This window comes from Hippocampus comes, unplaced genomic scaffold, assembly GCF_001891065.2.
Source record: "Hippocampus comes isolate QL1 unplaced genomic scaffold, H_comes_QL1_v1.1 scaffold59, whole genome shotgun sequence".
Classification (NCBI taxonomy): Eukaryota; Metazoa; Chordata; class Actinopteri; order Syngnathiformes; family Syngnathidae; genus Hippocampus; species Hippocampus comes.
Genome location: NW_017805406.1, coordinates 835,054 through 853,470, shown reverse-complemented (window position 1 = coordinate 853,470; position 18,417 = coordinate 835,054). Strand labels below are relative to the sequence as shown.

At 45.7% G+C, this 18,417-nt stretch overlaps 3 protein-coding genes and 1 long non-coding RNA gene across 4 annotated transcripts; 2 read left to right on the top strand and 2 right to left on the bottom strand.

The window, feature by feature from the left end:
• Nucleotides 1-1,740: 1,740 nt before the first annotated feature.
• On the bottom strand, nt 1,741-4,126 carry LOC109517819 (extracellular calcium-sensing receptor-like). The gene is made up of 4 exons (XM_019873208.1): nt 3,990-4,126; nt 3,196-3,502; nt 2,254-3,093; nt 1,741-2,178 (listed from the first exon to the last, which is right to left on the bottom strand). The coding sequence occupies exons 1-4, from the start codon at nt 4,124-4,126 to the stop codon at nt 1,741-1,743; spliced, it is 1,722 nt and encodes a 573-aa protein (XP_019728767.1).
• Nucleotides 4,127-4,205: 79 nt separating this feature from the next.
• On the bottom strand, nt 4,206-5,362 carry LOC109517815 (uncharacterized). The gene is made up of 2 exons (XR_002168614.1): nt 5,085-5,362; nt 4,206-4,304 (listed from the first exon to the last, which is right to left on the bottom strand). It is a non-coding gene; the product is annotated as an uncharacterized LOC109517815 (long non-coding RNA).
• A 634-nt stretch (nt 5,363-5,996) lies between these two features.
• Nucleotides 5,997-11,198, top strand: LOC109517813 (cationic amino acid transporter 2). Its single transcript, XM_019873202.1, has 12 exons — nt 5,997-6,288; nt 7,471-7,841; nt 8,108-8,263; nt 8,350-8,506; nt 8,689-8,822; nt 9,098-9,320; nt 9,688-9,824; nt 9,911-10,013; nt 10,183-10,304; nt 10,435-10,601; nt 10,712-10,820; nt 10,897-11,198. The coding sequence occupies exons 2-12, from the start codon at nt 7,472-7,474 to the stop codon at nt 11,034-11,036; spliced, it is 1,818 nt and encodes a 605-aa protein (XP_019728761.1). The 5' UTR covers nt 5,997-6,288; nt 7,471; the 3' UTR covers nt 11,037-11,198.
• A 515-nt stretch (nt 11,199-11,713) lies between these two features.
• Nucleotides 11,714-18,193, top strand: kif20a (kinesin family member 20A). The gene is made up of 19 exons (XM_019873573.1): nt 11,714-11,948; nt 12,493-12,664; nt 12,852-12,977; nt 13,048-13,167; nt 13,683-13,821; nt 13,963-14,138; nt 14,228-14,327; nt 14,461-14,667; nt 14,859-14,970; nt 15,081-15,155; nt 15,248-15,391; nt 15,472-15,640; nt 15,725-15,874; nt 16,123-16,262; nt 16,336-16,438; nt 16,515-16,707; nt 17,011-17,096; nt 17,166-17,303; nt 17,722-18,193. The coding sequence occupies exons 2-19, from the start codon at nt 12,497-12,499 to the stop codon at nt 18,091-18,093; spliced, it is 2,718 nt and encodes a 905-aa protein (XP_019729132.1). The 5' UTR covers nt 11,714-11,948; nt 12,493-12,496; the 3' UTR covers nt 18,094-18,193.
• Nucleotides 18,194-18,417: the final 224 nt, after the last annotated feature.

Here is an 18,417-nt window from a genome sequence, read left to right as displayed (position 1 = left end):
ACAATTAGTGCTCAAAATCACACCTCGGGACAATTTCGAGTGTTCCATGAGCCTGCCGTGCATGTTTTTGAAATTTGGGAGGAAACCGGAGTACCCGGAGAAAATCCACACAGGCACGGGGAGAACATGCAAACTCCACACAGGCAGGCCGGAATTGAACCCCTGCACCTCTGCACTGTGAGGCGGACGGACGTGCTCCCCAGGCGACCACCACACCACCTTTTCTTTTGTATTTGAAACCTCTGCATACCCGTGCATCAAAACCTGATCTACCCGTGTATCCTCGTGTCTCACTAGGATGTCCGGTGCAAAGATCCTGCTGTTCCTTCAGAGCTTATCACGCAGGAAACCTCTGGAGCCCGAAGGAGAGGTGTCCAACTTCCGCCGCTGCCTGACCACCCTTGACCTTGTGGCTTTGGGGGTGGGCAGCACATTAGGGGCCGGCGTGTACGTGCTGTCCGGAGAGGTGGCCCGAACCGTGGCCGGGCCCAGTATCATCCTCTCCTTCTTGATAGCGGCCATCGCTTCGGTCTTTGCGGGATTGTGCTATGCTGAATTTGGAGCTCGGGTCCCCAAGACGGGTTCTGCCTACCTCTACAGCTATGTGACAGTGGGCGAGATATGGGCCTTTATCACTGGGTGGAACCTTCTCCTGTCTTATGTCATTGGTAAATACAGCCGAAGTCCATTATCCATCCATGTGTCCATTTTTCAGTGCTTTGGGGTGGGGCGGTTAGAATTGACCCAAGATTACTTCACAAGTCAATCATTTGTATCTGTAGCACGGTGACAGGCATTAGCAACAGAGCCTGAGCGCTCCCTTTATTTGATTTTTTTTCTTTTTGGTCAACGTTAAAGCATATGCTAGGAGACCGAAACAAATGATTTTACAAAGAAGTGGTTGAATGAATGTCCCCATTTGTTGTGTTTAGGCACGTCCAGCGTGGCCAGAGCGTGGAGTGGAACCTTTGATGACCTCATCGGAAATGTCATTGCCAATTCCCTGGGGAAACACGCCGCCATGGAACTGCCAGGATTAGCTCCTTACCCGGACTTTTTTGCAGCTGGCCTTATTCTGCTCTTGGCAGGCATGTTTTAACCGTTCGCACGCTCTTTACGTATTAGATGACAACTTTTTAAATTTTTTTTTTGGACTGTGTGACTTTTCATCCAGGGATTCTTGCATTCGGCGTGAAAGAGTCTGCCATCGTGAACAAAGTGTTTACAGCGGTTAACATCGTAGTGTTGCTTTTTGTTATTCTCACCGGCTTCATAAAGGGAGATCTCAACAACTGGTACATTGATGAAGCAAGTCTACAAAATTCACATGAGTACGCATCTTTGTTTCTCGCTCTCTTAATACACTACATGGACAAAAAAAATAAGACACACCTATCCGAATCGTGCTCGCTCTTCTCGTTTCCCTTCGGAAGAACAGACAAAAAGATTTGTTTGATTCCTTTTTGTTTGACACTATGAATGACATTAATGCCTTCCATTCTGTCTGCTCTAGAAACGCATCATCAGCGAATGAAACCGTCACTTTTGGAACTGGCGGATTTTTCCCTTTTGGCTTTGACGGAACATTAGCAGGAGCGGCGACTTGCTTTTACGCGTTTGTCGGCTTTGATTGCATTGCAACGATTTCTGGTTCCAGGCTCACAGTCCTCGCTGCAGTTGGAGAATGGCACCTGACAGATTGGAAGCAGACAAAAGTCGGATAAGAGTGAGCAGAACTGGTCAAGCCTCTACAAATTCAGCCGTTCCCGCATTGTCACATCCGTTTTCGATCACGGTGAGTGAAAGAGGCGATTGCGTGAGCCATCCTGCCTCTGTGCCCCGGTGTAGAAACACAAACCAGATCTGGAACTTCCGTTCCAGACTGAACGGAACCGTTGTGACTTGATTTTCACTAACCGCAGACAAAAGATTGCGATTGGTATGTACCTCAAAACTGTATCCATTCCAGAGAATCTTTGTCTTGTCAATGACCAGCTTGCCTCCCCTCTTTGAGTGAATATTATAGTATCCGACCTCCTCAAACACCACAGAACCATCTTCGGCAGACCTGTGCCAGTTGATTATCGTGTAGTTTGCTGCCACGTCAAAGTTCTCGTCAAAGTGCACCTTTCCTCCCACACTGTTGGTATATTTCAAATGTCTGAGCTGCTTTAGTACCTGTGGAAGCACAAATTTGTGTTGTGGTCAAACGGGCTTAGCGTCTCGGTTTGTTGAAAAAGTGCAACGTTTTACCTGCCACGCTTCCATTTTCTTGATGTCCGCGCAGGAGTTGTTTGCAAAAAGTCCATGTCCGGGTTTACAGGTTAGGATGTTCTGCAGGGCCTGCGCAATGGAGTAAACTGCTACGTACACGTTGTATGAGATACGGAGGTGGGTGTAGTCCAGGTACGGTGTCTCCACACTGGTGATGTCTTCCTCACCTGTACACCAAGGCCTAAAACTTGTGCTGCCGTTGTCACTTTGGTGACGCCGCCGACTGTCTTTCAGATAACAGTTAAAAGTTTCCTCCCAAAACTCCCGGACAAATTCATTGTGAGCGTTTTTCTTTGGTTGCACTTGTTGCAGGAAGTCTTTAAACTCGGGTATATGTCCCCCCTTCAAGGCGAAGCCAACGGTGCCTGCCACCACATCCAGATATTCAGGTTTGGCAATGAGAGAGGAGCTCGCCCAAGCTTCACTGGCGATCCAAATGCGGTCCGTGATGTTTCTTCGGACCATCTCTTTGATGAGCGGCTCCATATCGGGCCCGCTGGCAAACACCACGATAACTTTGGCGCTCGAGTTTTCGATCCTGTCGGCCAGCGCTTGGATTTCGTGGTCTTCCATGTACTGAGAGATGAGTTCGTTGAGATGGATGCAGATGTCCCTCTCCTCCATCTCCTTCTCAAACTTTTCGATACCAGGCCGCCCGTAGTCGTCATCCGAGGCCACGGCAATCACCCAGTTCCATTGGAAATAGTCGATCACATCCGCCATCGCCGTAGCCTGGTACTCATCCGAAGGGATGGTTCTCATGAAGGACTTGTATTGGTTCTTGTTGCTTAGGAGGCGACTGGACGAGGCGTAGCTGATCTGAAACACAAGAGTTTACGCCACGCACGGACGAATAGATGGATCGATAGATCGAGATCATTTTTACAATTTTTTTTTTGCAGGACACCTACAAAGACTTACCTGTGGAATATAAAACAGCCCCAGTAGGTTTGCCACCGCTGTGGAGACAGCAGATCCCGCCGCTCCCACGACTGCGATAGTCGACGGGATGTGGTCGGTGCAGTTGCAGAACTCATCCAAATTCAAGGAGTCGATCTTATTCTGGGCCACGAAACTGAGAGTGGCTTCCAGTGCCTTTGACACCGTGTTGCACGTGTCAAAGATCCTGTAGCCCAATGTGATGTTGGGCAGGAGAGTGCTGCTGTTGTTGATCTCCTCGATTGCAAAAATCATGGCCTGCAGCCAACGGAAACCACGGAAATTAAACCTGTAGGACACCACATAACATGCAGTAAAAACGACTTTTCGCATGTGAAACTGTACGAAAAATGTAATGAGATCCAGTACGGGGGGGCTGTAGTACGATTTCCGCGTTCGCTCAGCGGGTTGACGTAGACACATCAGGAAATCCAGATTTGGATCTCTGTTGGAACGTCTGTGCTCGCGTGAATGTATTTTTGTGTGGGTGTGTGTCGTTACCTTATTTGTTTTTCTGTGCATTGCGATGGATTACCGACTAATCAAAAGTGTAACTCGTCTCTCGCCAGATGTCAGCTGGGATATGCTGCAGATACTTGTGACCCGAATGACGACAAGCACTATTTGAAATCGGAATAATGTGTAATGTGCTGGTCTACATCGCTCTGAACCTCGCTCACAGAAATGAGCAGATTGACACATTTTATCGGCCAACTTTTCTCACGCTTGTTCGAGTGTATTCAATGTTGTGGCTTGTTTTGCGTCGGGTGGGTCACCTGACGCATTGTGTGGACTCCGGCCGCGCCGCCAGGTCTTGGTCTTTGGATGCAACGCCAAAGTGAATGGGAAAGAGTCCTCCGAGCAAAATGTCACCAGTCATCTGTGCTCGTTGATGAGGCCCATAGGTGGACATGACACGAGTGCATCCGAGAAGCAGCAGGGAACACAGAACAAATGGCATCTTTTCTGCCGGGAGGGTTTTTATATATATATTTTTTTCCTTTTTCGCTGAAGATACTGCTTTATCTCAGCTCATCAATCTGCTTGCTGCGGTGCCGTGCGATGTTCATGTTCACGCTGTGGAGAGTGTTCTAGAAAGAAAGAAGTGTTGACCTGAGAAGAGGAGTCACGCTCGAACGAGCCTCCTTCCTCCAGCCTCACACTGTGGCCAGTCAACCCAGTCATCATGGAGAACAGCCAAAAGCGGGCCGCCTCGCATCTCGCTAATACTGCTGGAAAAATGCTGGGGCAGAGATGTGATAATGAAGTAACGGCCGCCGCACTCTCCGCTCACTGAGAATGTTTTGGGTTGGGTTGGCTTTTTTTTTTTTTTTTTCCTCTCAAAGGCCACTTTTCAAACAACAGCCGGATTTGAAACCAATTTGTGACCAACGGTTGGTATGACTTTAGTTCAACAAGCGATATATGTTTTCCAAGGTTTTTTTTTTCAGCTCAAATTTCCTTGATCACAAAAATAACAAAATACATCATGATTGGACATAACATTAAAATGTGTGTAACTAATGAGCTTGCAGTATTTTACCCTGACAAGCAAGCCAAAAAAAAAAAAGAAAAACTGACTGGGGCCCGAGAACGTCAGATTAAGAAAGGACGCACGATTCATAAACACAAAATATAAACAGAAAGGATAATGCAGACATGATGAGTACACAAATGCTTTTTTTTCCCCTGACATTCTACAATCTTGCATCAAATATCCCATTTAAATTATTTTAATACATCACATATACGGGAAAAAAAAAACGTTTTGTGTGTTAAATGACCAGCATCGTTCATGGAATGAGACCACGAACACAAAATTTGAATAAATAAATGGCCCAACGTGGAAAATATGCCAAAGTCCAACTTACCTGTAAAGCTCTTTGTAATCACCGCAATAAAATTCACTCAAAAGAAGTGCAGCATGTCATTTAAAGGTGTTTAAGCAAAACATCCTGAGTGCAGAATGAATTCCATGGACAATTACTTTGTGAGCCCACTTTGTGGTCGGGATGAATGATTAACAAGGAGAAGGTTTGTCCATTTCCTCCCGCTAATAAAGCCCACTCGGCCTCCACTCCTCCTCACCTCATAGGCTCCCCATTCTTGACGTTTCAATAATACTTGTAAATAAGAGATCAAAATTATGTCAAATAGGGTCTCTTTCGTACTTTTTTTTTTTTTTTTTTTTTTGGGTCCGATTCTGATCTGCATGACTGCATGGCGCTGAGAATCCCTGGAAGCTGCGCATTGCCCCCATTAGTTTCCTCAAACAGTGTCTGTCCCCTTCTGCTCTGATGAACCACTCCTCAATTTGTTGCTGAGCAGTTGTCTCCGCTCAAAACAATTTCACTTGGACAGCTCGCTCGCACTTTTGCGTGGCGCACTGACGTCGCATTTGCCACTGGACAGTGTGGGATCTTGATTGTGTTCCTCATGTTCGGGGGGGGGGGTGGCAGATGTCCTCCCGCTCTAGTGGCAGGGGAGGCAATTGTACTCCCAAAAGGATTCAATACAACTCATCTAGAGGGGGGAAAAAATGGGACTGTCACAATTACTTTACCAATTTTACTCACGACGTATTATTTTAAACCCTGACCTAATCCTCGCATTTTTCCATAAGATTGAAAAACAAATGTAGTCAAATATCACCAGCTGAGGATATTCCCCACCGTTGGCAGCTTCCTAATCATCTGAATTCCCCCACTGGGGTTCATGAAAATATTCTATCCACCAGGAATAATTTGCCAACACCTCCACACAAATATCCTTCGATTTATCAATTTCTATTCAAAATCATCGGTACACACGTACGAGACAATCCACCCACAATGATTGGACGCTATCACAATCGATTTTTATGAAAGGGCCGAATGTGTGACATGCCAGCATTTAGTAATTCTAATTCTCTCCCTCTCTCCCCCCCGCCCCCTCCAGAAATGGCACATACATCTGAAATGTAACAGAATGCATCAAAAAATGCCGCGCTATGAAGACTTCACAGCGAGGGGATTGACATATCCACATAGGTGGTGTGGTCTGAAACGTGTTGAAAGCCACTCGCAGCCTGCAAAGGTAAGGGAATATTTATTTTTTTTTAGGAGGGGGGTGGGAAGAGTAATCAGAGGAAATGACTGCTAAGCATCGATGATGATGTTAATTTAATTGTCATTTGAATGTTCATAGCCCAGCAGCCTTTGCACTACCATAACTAACCCTAACTAAACAAAAAGGTTTACCTTTAACCTAGCGTACACATGCCTGGCAGGATTTTTAATAATATATCCCGTTCTTGAGTGAAAAACGGAATGGTTCGGCAAAACAACTTTTTTTGCAGAGATTTTTTTTGTTTTGTTTTGGGTTTTTCTTTTTGTTTACTTTGCATCCTGAACAATCTTCCAGGCAGTTGTGACGGAGAGCTTTGTCGGTCTACCTGACCGACATCAATTGAACATTTTTCACTTCTTTCTTTTTTTTGGGGGGGGTCAAAGAGTTTGAACCCCTACCGATTGTCATTTTCAAATCTCTAGTTATCTGTTGACTATTTAGACACAGCCACAAATTACAATATGCAAATCCACCCTTCATATCCATTTGAAGTAGCGCGTGTGTCAAACCATGTTTACTTTTTACTTTGTGTTATCAGGCAAAGCATTCAAGGGTGTGTAAACTTTTCATCGGGGCCATTTGATTGATTGCAGTCAACTTTATGATTTTAAAAGCTCTTGTGCAGTTATGTGATTACAAATAGCGTCACTTGACCACCGTCCTTAAAATAAAATAAAAGTTGTTTGCCTTATCAGTCATATTTTCCAATATATTGCCAGTAATCGTGTAATTCAGCCATCCATTTATCCTCATGAGGGTCGCTGGAGCCTATCCCAGCCGTCTTCGGGCAGTAGGCGGGGGGACACCCTGACCTGGTTCGCCAGCTAATCGGAGGGCACATGTAGACGAACAACAATTAGTGCTCAAAATCACACCTCGGGACAATTTCGAGTGTTCCATGAGCCTGCCGTGCATGTTTTTGAAATTTGGGAGGAAACCGGAGTACCCGGAGAAAATCCACACAGGCACGGGGAGAACATGCAAACTCCACACAGGCAGGCCGGAATTGAACCCCTGCACCTCTGCACTGTGAGGCGGACGGACGTGCTCCCCAGGCGACCACCACACCACCTTTTCTTTTGTATTTGAAACCTCTGCATACCCGTGCATCAAAACCTGATCTACCCGTGTATCCTCGTGTCTCACTAGGATGTCCGGTGCAAAGATCCTGCTGTTCCTTCAGAGCTTATCACGCAGGAAACCTCTGGAGCCCGAAGGAGAGGTGTCCAACTTCCGCCGCTGCCTGACCACCCTTGACCTTGTGGCTTTGGGGGTGGGCAGCACATTAGGGGCCGGCGTGTACGTGCTGTCCGGAGAGGTGGCCCGAACCGTGGCCGGGCCCAGTATCATCCTCTCCTTCTTGATAGCGGCCATCGCTTCGGTCTTTGCGGGATTGTGCTATGCTGAATTTGGAGCTCGGGTCCCCAAGACGGGTTCTGCCTACCTCTACAGCTATGTGACAGTGGGCGAGATATGGGCCTTTATCACTGGGTGGAACCTTCTCCTGTCTTATGTCATTGGTAAATACAGCCGAAGTCCATTATCCATCCATGTGTCCATTTTTCAGTGCTTTGGGGTGGGGCGGTTAGAATTGACCCAAGATTACTTCACAAGTCAATCATTTGTATCTGTAGCACGGTGACAGGCATTCGCAACAGAGCCTGATCTCTACCTTTATTTGATTTTTTTTTTCTTTTTGGTCAACGTTAAAGCATATGCTAGGAGACCGAAACAAATGATTTTACAAAGAAGTGGTTGAATGAATGTCCCCATTTGTTGTGTTTAGGCACGTCCAGTGTGGCCAGAGCGTGGAGTGGAACCTTTGATGACCTCATCGGAAATGTCATTGCCAATTCCCTGGGGAAACACGCCGCCATGGAACTGCCAGGATTAGCTCCTTACCCGGACTTTTTTGCAGCTGGCCTTATTCTGCTCTTGGCAGGCATGTTTTAACCGTTCGCACGCTCTTTACGTATTAGATGACAACTTTTTAAATTTTTTTTTTGGACTGTGTGACTTTTCATCCAGGGATTCTTGCATTCGGCGTGAAAGAGTCTGCCATCGTGAACAAAGTGTTTACAGCGGTTAACATCGTAGTGTTGCTTTTTGTTATTCTCACCGGCTTCATAAAGGGAGATCTCAACAACTGGTACATTGATGAAGCAAGTCTACAAAATTCACATGAGTACGCATCTTTGTTTCTCGCTCTCTTAATACACTACATGGACAAAAAAAATAAGACACACCTATCCGAATCGTGCTCGCTCTTCTCGTTTCCCTTCGGAAGAACAGACAAAAAAATTTGTTTGATTCCTTTTTGTTTGACACTATGAATGACATTAATGCCTTCCATTCTGTCTGCTCTAGAAACGCATCATCAGCGAATGAAACCGTCACTTTTGGAACTGGCGGATTTTTCCCTTTTGGCTTTGACGGAACATTAGCAGGAGCGGCGACTTGCTTTTACGCGTTTGTCGGCTTTGATTGCATTGCAACGACAGGTAAACTGATTTAAGTACACTGCAAGGAAAAATAATCAATATATTGAATTGAAATGCAAAACCTGCCTCGAGACATTTTTTTTGGGTGGCCAAATAAGGTCACCAAAATATTAGAAATACTTCATAATAAGCCCATAATTCAAAGAATACACTTTGTTGTCATTTATATGCATCTGAGCACAGAGTATATAATGTTTTTGTCAAAGCTTTGCCCACTGGGCCTTATGCTGCAGGTATGAGATTTTGTGTGTTTTCATTTTATTTTCCTTCCTTAGGCGAGGAGGTTCAGAATCCCCAGAAATCAATCCCCCTCGGAATTGTGGCGTCCCTTCTGGTTTGCTTCTTGGCTTATTTTGGCGTGTCCGCTGCCCTCACTCTCATGATGCCATACTATTTGCTCAGTGTTCACAGCCCACTGCCTGTGGCTTTTACATACGTGGGCTGGGGCCCTGCAAAGTACGCCGTGGCAGTGGGATCTCTCTGTGCACTGTCAACAAGGTAGAGACACGACCTTCTCCATAGTTTCACTTCCGTTGGTTTGTTGTTCATATAGTGTAACTGTTTTTTGTTTTTTTAATGAAGTGATAGGTGCCTGTGAAAATGATCTTTCATCAGGGTCATTTCATTCCCAGGCTATTGAATCGATTGCAAGTGGACTGTTCCAATTCGATACAATTCGTGGTTGAGGCGTGCCTCCAACTTGGTGCGTGAATAGTGAAGTTTTCCACACCAACGCTAGCTGGTGCAGTTTCAAGTCTTCTCAGACAGTCATAGCAGTCCGTGCGGAATCAATTCAATAGCCTAGTGATGAGGAGGTCATGTTTGATTTATGATTTCACCAAATCAGTTTTAATTTGCACCCCAGCCTCTTGGGATCAATGTTCCCTATGCCCCGAGTGCTTTTTGCAATGGCGAGGGACGGCCTTCTCTTCAGCCTTCTCAGCAAAATGAGTGAGAGACAAAGTCCTGTCATCGCTACGCTGGCGTCCGGTGTTATCGCGGGTAACAACAACACCAACAACAACAATAACTAAAATCACAAATGTGACTACATTTTGTCATGTCGTCTTTTGCTCGTGACTTTGCAGCCATCATGGCATTATTGTTTGACCTGAAGGCTCTGGTTGACATGATGTCCATTGGAACCCTGTTTGCCTACACCCTTGTTGCCATATGCATTCTCATATTAAGGTAATTGTCGTGTTTTCAGATTTCTTTCCTTTGCGTAATGTGTGATTCCATGCTGTGAAATACTTTTACATCGGCGGAATGAAAATCGTTCTGATCACATGCATGCATAAATTCCAGTGGATCTCACCGGACAGATTTAGTGCATCACGTATGTCGTCCTCCTGTACAGATACCAAGTGGACGTCGATGCTGACAACAAAGAACCGTTCACCGTCAGTGGACTCTTCTTTCCTCGTTCACAATGCACAGCACGCACATCAAAAAGTGTGTCCGTTTTGACAGTTTGTATAAGTAAGTGCTCTTTTTTTTCTGTTATTTTTTTTCCCCACTTATATTCTGTTTGCTCCCAAGTATGACACGTATGACTGTTTTCTGTTATTTCTCATGATTTAAGGTCGCTTTTTTTTTCCCTTGATCGCAGTATTTTTAGCCACCATCCTGAGTCTCTTCATATCCCAAGCCGTGACCGCGCTGCAGTCTTCGGAGTGGTGGAGCGTGCTCTGTGTCGTTGTAGTGGCGGCAATTCTGAGCCTCACTATCCTCATTATCTGGAGACAGCCGCAGAGCACGACGAGAGCTGCTTTCATGGCATGTTACCTTTGTTAATTACAAATTACTTATACGATACAAGTTTTCCCATGCTACTTTTGTTGACTCTTTTTTTCTTATGCCATGTTTCTGTTCTTTTGCACGCATAGGTTCCTTTTGTGCCACTGCTTCCTATCTTGAGCATCTTGATCAATATTTACCTCATGGTTCAACTGGGATCGGACACATGGATACGCTATGTCGTGTGGATGGCGATAGGTATGTGACGAAATGTTGACATAAGTCTTCGTCAAAATGGATGGACATAAAGCAACAAATATTTTCCTTTAAACAGGTTTAATCATCTACTTTGCTTATGGGGTTCGGCACAGTGTACAGAAGCAAAGGCTCCAAAATTCACGCAACCAAGGCACCATCAACAGAATCACTTCCAATGTGGATGATAACTTAGGTCCTGAACCAGTTTTCAGCTAGATTTTGTTGGGTTTGTTGATAACAAACATGGGATGAGCTATAGATCATGGCCAGTATGATTAAACATATCAAATAAGTGTTAGTCAAACTGACAAACTGTTGTTGTTTTGTATAAATCAGTATTTACATTCATACCATTGAATGTTTTACGAAACATATCGACTGTATTGTAAAAAATAAACTGACTTGGTGTGAGTGTGCTTCCATATTCTATTCCATATGAACTTTGTGCCAGGATGAGTTGTGTCCGGATCGTGAGATGCTTACAACGAACAAATCATAAACATATATTGTTAGGGTTAAATAGCTAAAAGGCGTTTTAGTGTAATGAACATTCCATCAAGGGTTAAGGTTCTGCCATTTCTCAAACTAAATACAGTAACGTGTCGTATGGTTAAGTTATTCAATTGTGGGTGGATTCATTTGTCACAATCGACTACTACTATCGCCTCTCTCGTCTCCATTTGTGCGTCTTGTATGATCAACTAAAACTCAATTCAAGCGACGTGAATTCGAATGCGCCATCAAAATCGAGGACGTTATGAACATGTGACCGGAACTACTGTAAAGCCTGACTTGTTCAGGAAGAAATGCTTGAAAGGAGCACCTTCACTCTTCGTAGTAGCCAATCAAAGCAGACTTCCATGACCAGCAGCCAATCAGCGGATGGCTTCACAGTTGGAGTCTCATTCAAACTCGAAATTGCTTTCATAGCCCCTTCCGTTTATCTGGCGCATAGTTTGAACGACGATACTGTGTAAACAGTGTTTAGACAGGCCAAACGTCTCCAGTTACTTTGACGTGGTTTTATATACTTGAAGATTATCTCAAATTATTTGTGATTGAACGACTATAGAGACTGGTTACAGTCTTTTGAGAACAAGCGTCCTTTGAACCTTTTCTACAAACGAGGTAAGTTCAAAACAACCGTAACGTCGTGCCTATATATGCTAGTTAAATCGTACCTAATTGTTACTTAGCATTAATTGTATGTCAAATTATAATGTTTTCTCCACCTGCATCGAATTTTATTTTATCATACATATTAGTGATCTATAGTCATGTTTATACGCGAAGGAACTTCGCATTCATGTAACGACTAGTCTTCACTGTAGCAACAAACAAAATGGTCATTTCAGTCATTAATCGTAATTTGGGGAAGAAGTGGGATTAATTTTTTACTTTTTCCCCCACGTCATATGGGAGAGGTTGGAGAAATCCTTCCTGTTTGGCAACTGTGTAGAAGTTGCGTTTTGACACTCCCTCACGTGCACGGATTAGCAGTGAGCTACGGACTGTACAAATACTCAGCGAATAAATGTCAACTGCAATGTGTATACTATAGTTGAGAAATGTGCTGTGCAATAGGTGTGCCAGTAGGTAAGACGGAACTTGAATTATACAGACGCTATTTTGCACCCATCTAACTTGACATACATTGTCCTCTTTGCAACAGGTCAATGGCGTTTTCTTTGTCCTCGACGTGTGCGTCCCCTTTCGACGAAGGGGAAGATATGGCTGTGTTTGAGTCAACTGCAGCAGACTATGGAGGCTTGGGTATGCCACGTCTTCCTGAGCTCTCAGTCATATCACCGGGCCTGGACACCCGGCCTTCCACCGTTGGACCGGTAAGTATTATTGTATTAGGTCTTTTATGATCTCTGTTTTTAGTGTTTTCATTGTATGGGTTGATTTAAAATTAAATGTCTCATGCAGAGTTTACCCCTCTCCAGTTGAATAAGTCACTTGTCAAACTATTTGGCTGTCATGAATTCACAAATCACGATTCAAGTCCTGGTTGCATTCTTATTTTAGGAATTGGCTTCCAAACCTGCTGTGACGAGGCAAGGAAGTGGAGGCAAAGGCGACACGGACAGGGTGAAAGTCTTCCTGCGTATAAGACCCCTCACAGAGTTGGAGAGAGAGAGGGGTGAAGAACAGGTCCGAATTTTGATCTATGCTGCACCTCTGTTATGCTTGTGGTGCCTCTCTAAATGTGCCCCTCCTCCAGGAATGTGTGGATGTACAAGATGAAGAGACTTTGCTGCTCAAAGCTCCCAAGTGCTCACAAAACATGAAGATGGCAGAGAGGGGCATCTCTCAGAGCATGCACAAGTTCACTTTTTCCAAGGTGGGTTACTCTTATAAGCACATTAGACACAACAAGGCGGTTGTGATGATGGCCTTAAAAAGATCGATTACGGTAATTATTTCACAAAAATCTCAATCTTTGGTTGTAATCCCAGAAGAGCTTGATCCTGCTCAGGGTGACTGACTCCATGATTAGATTCCACTGTTTTCTTATAGTATGTTTCATACTTGAAAATTATAGTTGTTTGCTGAACATAAATAAAACTCGGGAGAAAAAGTCAAGCTCAGGGTGACTGACTCCATGATTAGATTCCACTGGGCTATTTTCTTATAGTATGTTTCATACTTGAAAATGATAGCTGTTTGCTGAACATAAATAAAACTCGGTAGAAAAAGTCACTAAATATTGCGGCCTAGTTTCCAAGATAGAAACTGTTTTTTGCCATTGATGAAGCACTCAGTCATAGGCACACACAATAGTGACACAACTAATGAGAACAAATGCAAGAACTGTAACAACATATGCTTTGTCTCGTTGATCTCTGCTTGTATAAGATTTGTGGACCGGAGACAACACAGCAAGACTTTTACGAGAGCACCATGAAGGAGATGGTCAAAAATGTTCTTCGGGGAGAGAATAGACTCCTGTACACTTACGGCGTCACCAATTCCGGAAAGACTTACACTATTCAAGGTGAGATTATGTTTTGCTATGAGCTAGACGAAACACAAAATTCCCAGTGCTCATCATTGATTGAAGCGACAGCGTTGAAGCCTTCCTAAACATTTAAACCGTTTTCTGAATATCCAATATATATTTATATATTTTTTGCAGGCACCGGTCGCGACGCAGGCCTCCTCCCCAGAGCTTTAGTGTCTCTGTTCCGAAAACTGCAGGGTCGTTTGTATGGCGCCATGGACCTGAAGCCTGTCTTGTACCAGGACGTGAGACATCTGGAACCCTCTGAGGTCAGGGTGGAGGAAATGCGCAGAAACTCTCTGCTCAAAGAGGTATCCCCCCCAAAAAAAACAACAACCCAGAGCACGAAGTAATATCTGTCGCTGAATAGTTGCACATTAGAATTATGAATGCGTTACAGGATGAGAACCCGAGTTCATGTCGAGGTGGAAACACGACAACGTGGGACAGCGGCATTGGGGGACTTTCGGTTACAAGCCACATTGCTACCCAACTGGAAGGTAAGGAGCATATTTAAAAAAAAAAAAAAAAAGTTTTATTTTGGACTTCCTCAACCCCCCAAAAACGGGAAAGGCGTATAGTTTAAGCTAAATGCTTCAGTCATCCTGAAGTGCGCACATCCTTACCCTGCAGACAGCGTGTGTCTGGAGCCCGACGGCCTCTCCCACAGCGGCGGAGACGACCTTGAGGAAGGGCTGCAGTTCTCCATCTGGGTGTCCTTTTACGAGATCTACAACGAGTTCCTGTACGACTTACTGGACGCCGCGTCCTCTCTGCAGCCGAGAAAGAGGGTCACGCTGCGACTTAGCGACGACAAGCACGGCAATCCCTACGTGAAGGGTAATTAATTGACACCTTCGCAAATGTGCCGTTGCCATTTTGAAATGACCAAAAAGATGCGTACACGCGGGTGGGAGATGTATGTATAGATGCTGTCATTGGACGCTGATGTTATGCGTATGTCATCTTTAGCTGTGTTTTGCCGACGTTGTGTGTTTGTAAACTTTTGCTGTGTCCGCTGGTTGTGTCAGACCTCACATGGGTTCAGGTCCGGAGTGCAGAGGAAGCTTGGAAGATTCTGAGAACCGGACATCGAAACCAAAGTTTTGCCAGCACACATCTCAACCAAAACTCGAGTCGTAGGTAGGAGCCTTTCAAGTTATTTTCACTTCTTTGTGCACTGGTGTGACGTGATAATGGTCCTGATTTCTTCTCCGAGCTTACCTTTTTTTTTTTCCCCCCAATCTTTTCAGCCATAGCATTTTCTCCATTCGTGTCCTGCACATCCGCCCAAATGCAGAATCTGGTCAGAACATGCACCTCAGCGAGTAAGTGGACTCTTTTTGGGTGTCCTCAAATATCACACTTCCTTTTTATGTCGTCTGCTTTACTCATCTGCTCTCATGTGGACTCTTGACAGACTGACTGTGTGTGATCTAGCTGGGTCGGAACGCTGCAAAGAGCAGCGCAACGGTGAACGGATGAAGGAGGCAAACAACATCAACACCTCCCTTCTGACCCTGGGCCGCTGTATCGCTGCTCTGAGACACAACCAGACCAACAAGTACGCGCTCGACTACAACTCGCGGTGCTCAAAATAACCTTCACCCGTATACAAGAATATAGCAAATTTGGGGTTCACAGGTCACGGCCACCTCAAGTGGTGCCCTTCAGGGACAGCAAGCTGACGCGGGTGCTTCAGGGTTTCTTTTGTGGCCGAGGAACATCCAGCATGGTGGTCAACATCAACACGTGCGCCTCCATCTATGATGAGACTCTCCAAGCCCTCAAGTTCTCGGCTATCGCTTCCCAAGTAAGCATCTACATTTGGACTGACTTTAGATTTTGCTTATCAGACCAAAGAAAGGTGATGAGTACACCCCCTCCCCTTTTCTAGCTGGTCCATGGACCCTCCACAAAAACCAGAGTGGCGTATATACTGTCCCTGTTGCGTGAGCCAGCGAATGGGAATGACAGCACCGTGTTGGAAGGGGATGCAGACGAGAGCGATGTTGAGGATGGCGATATCACCTTGTTGAACACCGAGGTAAGTCGTTGCATGAGGTGAAGGGACGTTATCACTTGATATAACTTTATCCTCATATTGGTGTTGAACATGTTTGTCTGGAAGTTGTCCTGGAGGCAGCAAATGTCGACACTAACTGCCACAGTGTCGCTTCTTCAATATAAAGTAATTCAGCGTAGAACTGTACAAGATAGGCACTCAACTTGAGCAAATGTGAATAGTCATGTCTGCTTTATTAATTTTGTTTTTTTATTTTTTATTTTTTTAAGTCTTTGCTGCAGGCCATTGACGTCCTGAAGCGAGAGGTGCAGCGCCAGCGGCAAGAAAAAGAACTTCTCGAGGCTAACGTGAGGGAGCAGGTTGTCGCAGAGATGATGGAGGTCATTTCCAGAATGCAAGATGATTTCAGGTGTGCTGAGCACGAACCATGTAGCCTTTTTTTTCCCAAAGAATAAAAAAAATTACCTGTTCCTGTCCCGTAGTGAGACCTTGGAAGCAGAGCGGGCTCTGATTGAAGAGCGCTGCGAGGACAAAATAACAAACCTACAGAAACACTTGAAGAAATTCTATAGCGAAGAGTTAAAGGTGACCTGTAAACCTGCACTCTGACGTGAAGAATGTCGGGGGTGGAAATTGATGTCAACCGTCTCCGCTGATGTAGGAGCGTGATCAGGAGATTGAAGAACTGGCGGTTGCCCTGGAGCGAAAGATGACGAGTGAGGCGGGCCCTCCGCCCCAGCAAGAACTTGAGGGGCCCCGGCGGTCTCAGCGCCTCAGCACCCAGAGAAGAGAAGACGCGCGACTGCGGGAAGAGCTCGAACTGTGTCGTGCTGAGCTGCTAAGCAAGACGCGGGGTATGTTCCAATGTTGTTGTGTAAACAAATGATGTCTCCCCCCCCTCCCCGCCCCCGCCACCTTCATTGTTTCCCCTGCTTGCTATTGCAGAGGTGTCGCAGCTAAAACCGCAACGGCGGTCTCAGCGCCTCAGCACCCAGAGAAGAGAAGACGCGCGACTGCGGGAAGAGCTCGAACTGTGTCGTGCTGAGCTGCTAAGCAAGACGCGGGGTATGTTCCAATGTTGTTGTGTAAACAAATGATGTCTCCCCCCCCCTCCCCGCCCCCGCCACTTTCATTGTTTCCTCTGCTTGCTATTGCAGAGGTGTCGCAGCTAAAACTGCAGCTGGAAGCACCAGGCACTGCAGGCGCCAACGCTGCCGTCCGCAAGCTGGTAGAGGGACAAAAGGTTAGGAGCTAAATCCACTGGCCCCACCCGTTCGCGGCCATCGCTAATTTTTGCTTCTGCTTCCGACAGAACCTGCGTCAGCTGCGCTCGGATTTGCAGAAGCTCGGCTCCGACTTGCAGTCTGGCGAACGGGCCTGCTGCCGCAACACGGGCGGTGAGAGGCTGCGGCAGGCATTAGCTGCGGCGGATGAAACGCTACTCAAGCAGGTCCGTTTTTCCGCCATCGCGACTTAGAACCCTTCAAGCGATGAACACATAAGACAATCTGAACAGTATTCACAGTCGTCTTATATTCTAGATCTGTGAAGAATGCCTCGTATTAAAGACCTACTGATTAGCTGAGAGGAGTTGACACGTCTCAACAACAGTTTTGATGAGAAACATAATTGGATGTTATTTATTTCAGCTATTCTCCAAGTAATTTTCCTTCTTTTTTTTCTCCCTCTCCCTTTCATTTTCACTGACCTCTAACCCCGCACAACCAGCTTTAATAAATACTAATCGATTAAAACCAATGGGGAGAATTTTGTGTGCTCGAGCATGTGGAGGGTTTGCTGTCCTAACTCCTTTGGGTGACTTCGCCTTCACTGCGCCCGTTTAACCCTGTTGACCCACTTCCTCTTAGGACCAGATCCTGGTGGAGCTCCAGAACGGCCTGACGCTCGTCAAGGCTGACTTGAGGCGCAAGGTCGAGACCCCCGTTCAGGCGCAGGCCGTCCAGTCTCTCCCGGTGCCCCGCCTGGGCTTTGCCACGCCCACTTCTTGCAAGAAGCGGGGATGTGCTGCCGTGGCGGCCAGTAACTCTGAGAACAAGCCTCCTCAGAAGAGGCCCTTTTACCACTCTTTGTTCCCCGCTTGCACGCCAACGCGCAAATACAACACGCGCAACGCCGTGGACACTGCCCAAACCCCGTACTCGCAGATCCTGAGGTCACGCCAGCAGTCTCCGCCGGCGACTCCTATCCCTACCCCTCGCCGCCTACGAGGCAAGTACTAAGCTTGTTCACGCTTCATCGGCTGTTTGTGTGTGTATATTGACGGTTTTGGTTTGGTTACCTTAGTACAGTTCTGATGTTCAACCAAGGAGGAAAAACTTTGAAAGAGGTTGTGTATTTACAGGGATGTGGTGCTTCTAATTCTTCTTGGGATTTTTTTTTTTTTTGTATGTTCTTCATGTTATATATAACGGCAAATATTCGTTGTAACAATTTTGCTCTCAACAAGGTTCAATGTGTCTTAGTATACCGTTTAAAGGTTCTTTGTATGCAACAGAGAAGAGGTTTTGTTTGACTGGAATATGATTGGCTATTGTATACAAACT

Excerpts from the sequence above, each read along its gene's own strand:
- LOC109517813 (XM_019873202.1), top strand. The coding sequence starts at position 7,472 with ATGTCCGGTGCAAAGATCCTGCTGTTCCTTCAGAGCTTATCACGCAGG. Across the intron at positions 10,014-10,182 it reads ATATGCATTCTCATATTAAG|ATACCAAGTGGACGTCGATG; the intron begins GTAATTGTCGTG and ends CCTCCTGTACAG. Across the intron at positions 10,821-10,896 it reads TGTCGTGTGGATGGCGATAG|GTTTAATCATCTACTTTGCT; the intron begins GTATGTGACGAA and ends TCCTTTAAACAG.
- kif20a (XM_019873573.1), top strand. The coding sequence starts at position 12,497 with ATGGCGTTTTCTTTGTCCTCGACGTGTGCGTCCCCTTTCGACGAAGGG. Across the intron at positions 15,875-16,122 it reads TCACCTTGTTGAACACCGAG|TCTTTGCTGCAGGCCATTGA; the intron begins GTAAGTCGTTGC and ends TATTTTTTTAAG. Across the intron at positions 16,263-16,335 it reads AGAATGCAAGATGATTTCAG|TGAGACCTTGGAAGCAGAGC; the intron begins GTGTGCTGAGCA and ends CCTGTCCCGTAG.
- LOC109517819 (XM_019873208.1), bottom strand. The coding sequence starts at position 4,126 with ATGTCCACCTATGGGCCTCATCAACGAGCACAGATGACTGGTGACATT. Across the intron at positions 3,094-3,195 it reads GGCTGTTTTATATTCCACAG|ATCAGCTACGCCTCGTCCAG; the intron begins GTAAGTCTTTGT and ends CTTGTGTTTCAG. Across the intron at positions 2,179-2,253 it reads AGAAAATGGAAGCGTGGCAG|GTACTAAAGCAGCTCAGACA; the intron begins GTAAAACGTTGC and ends GTGCTTCCACAG.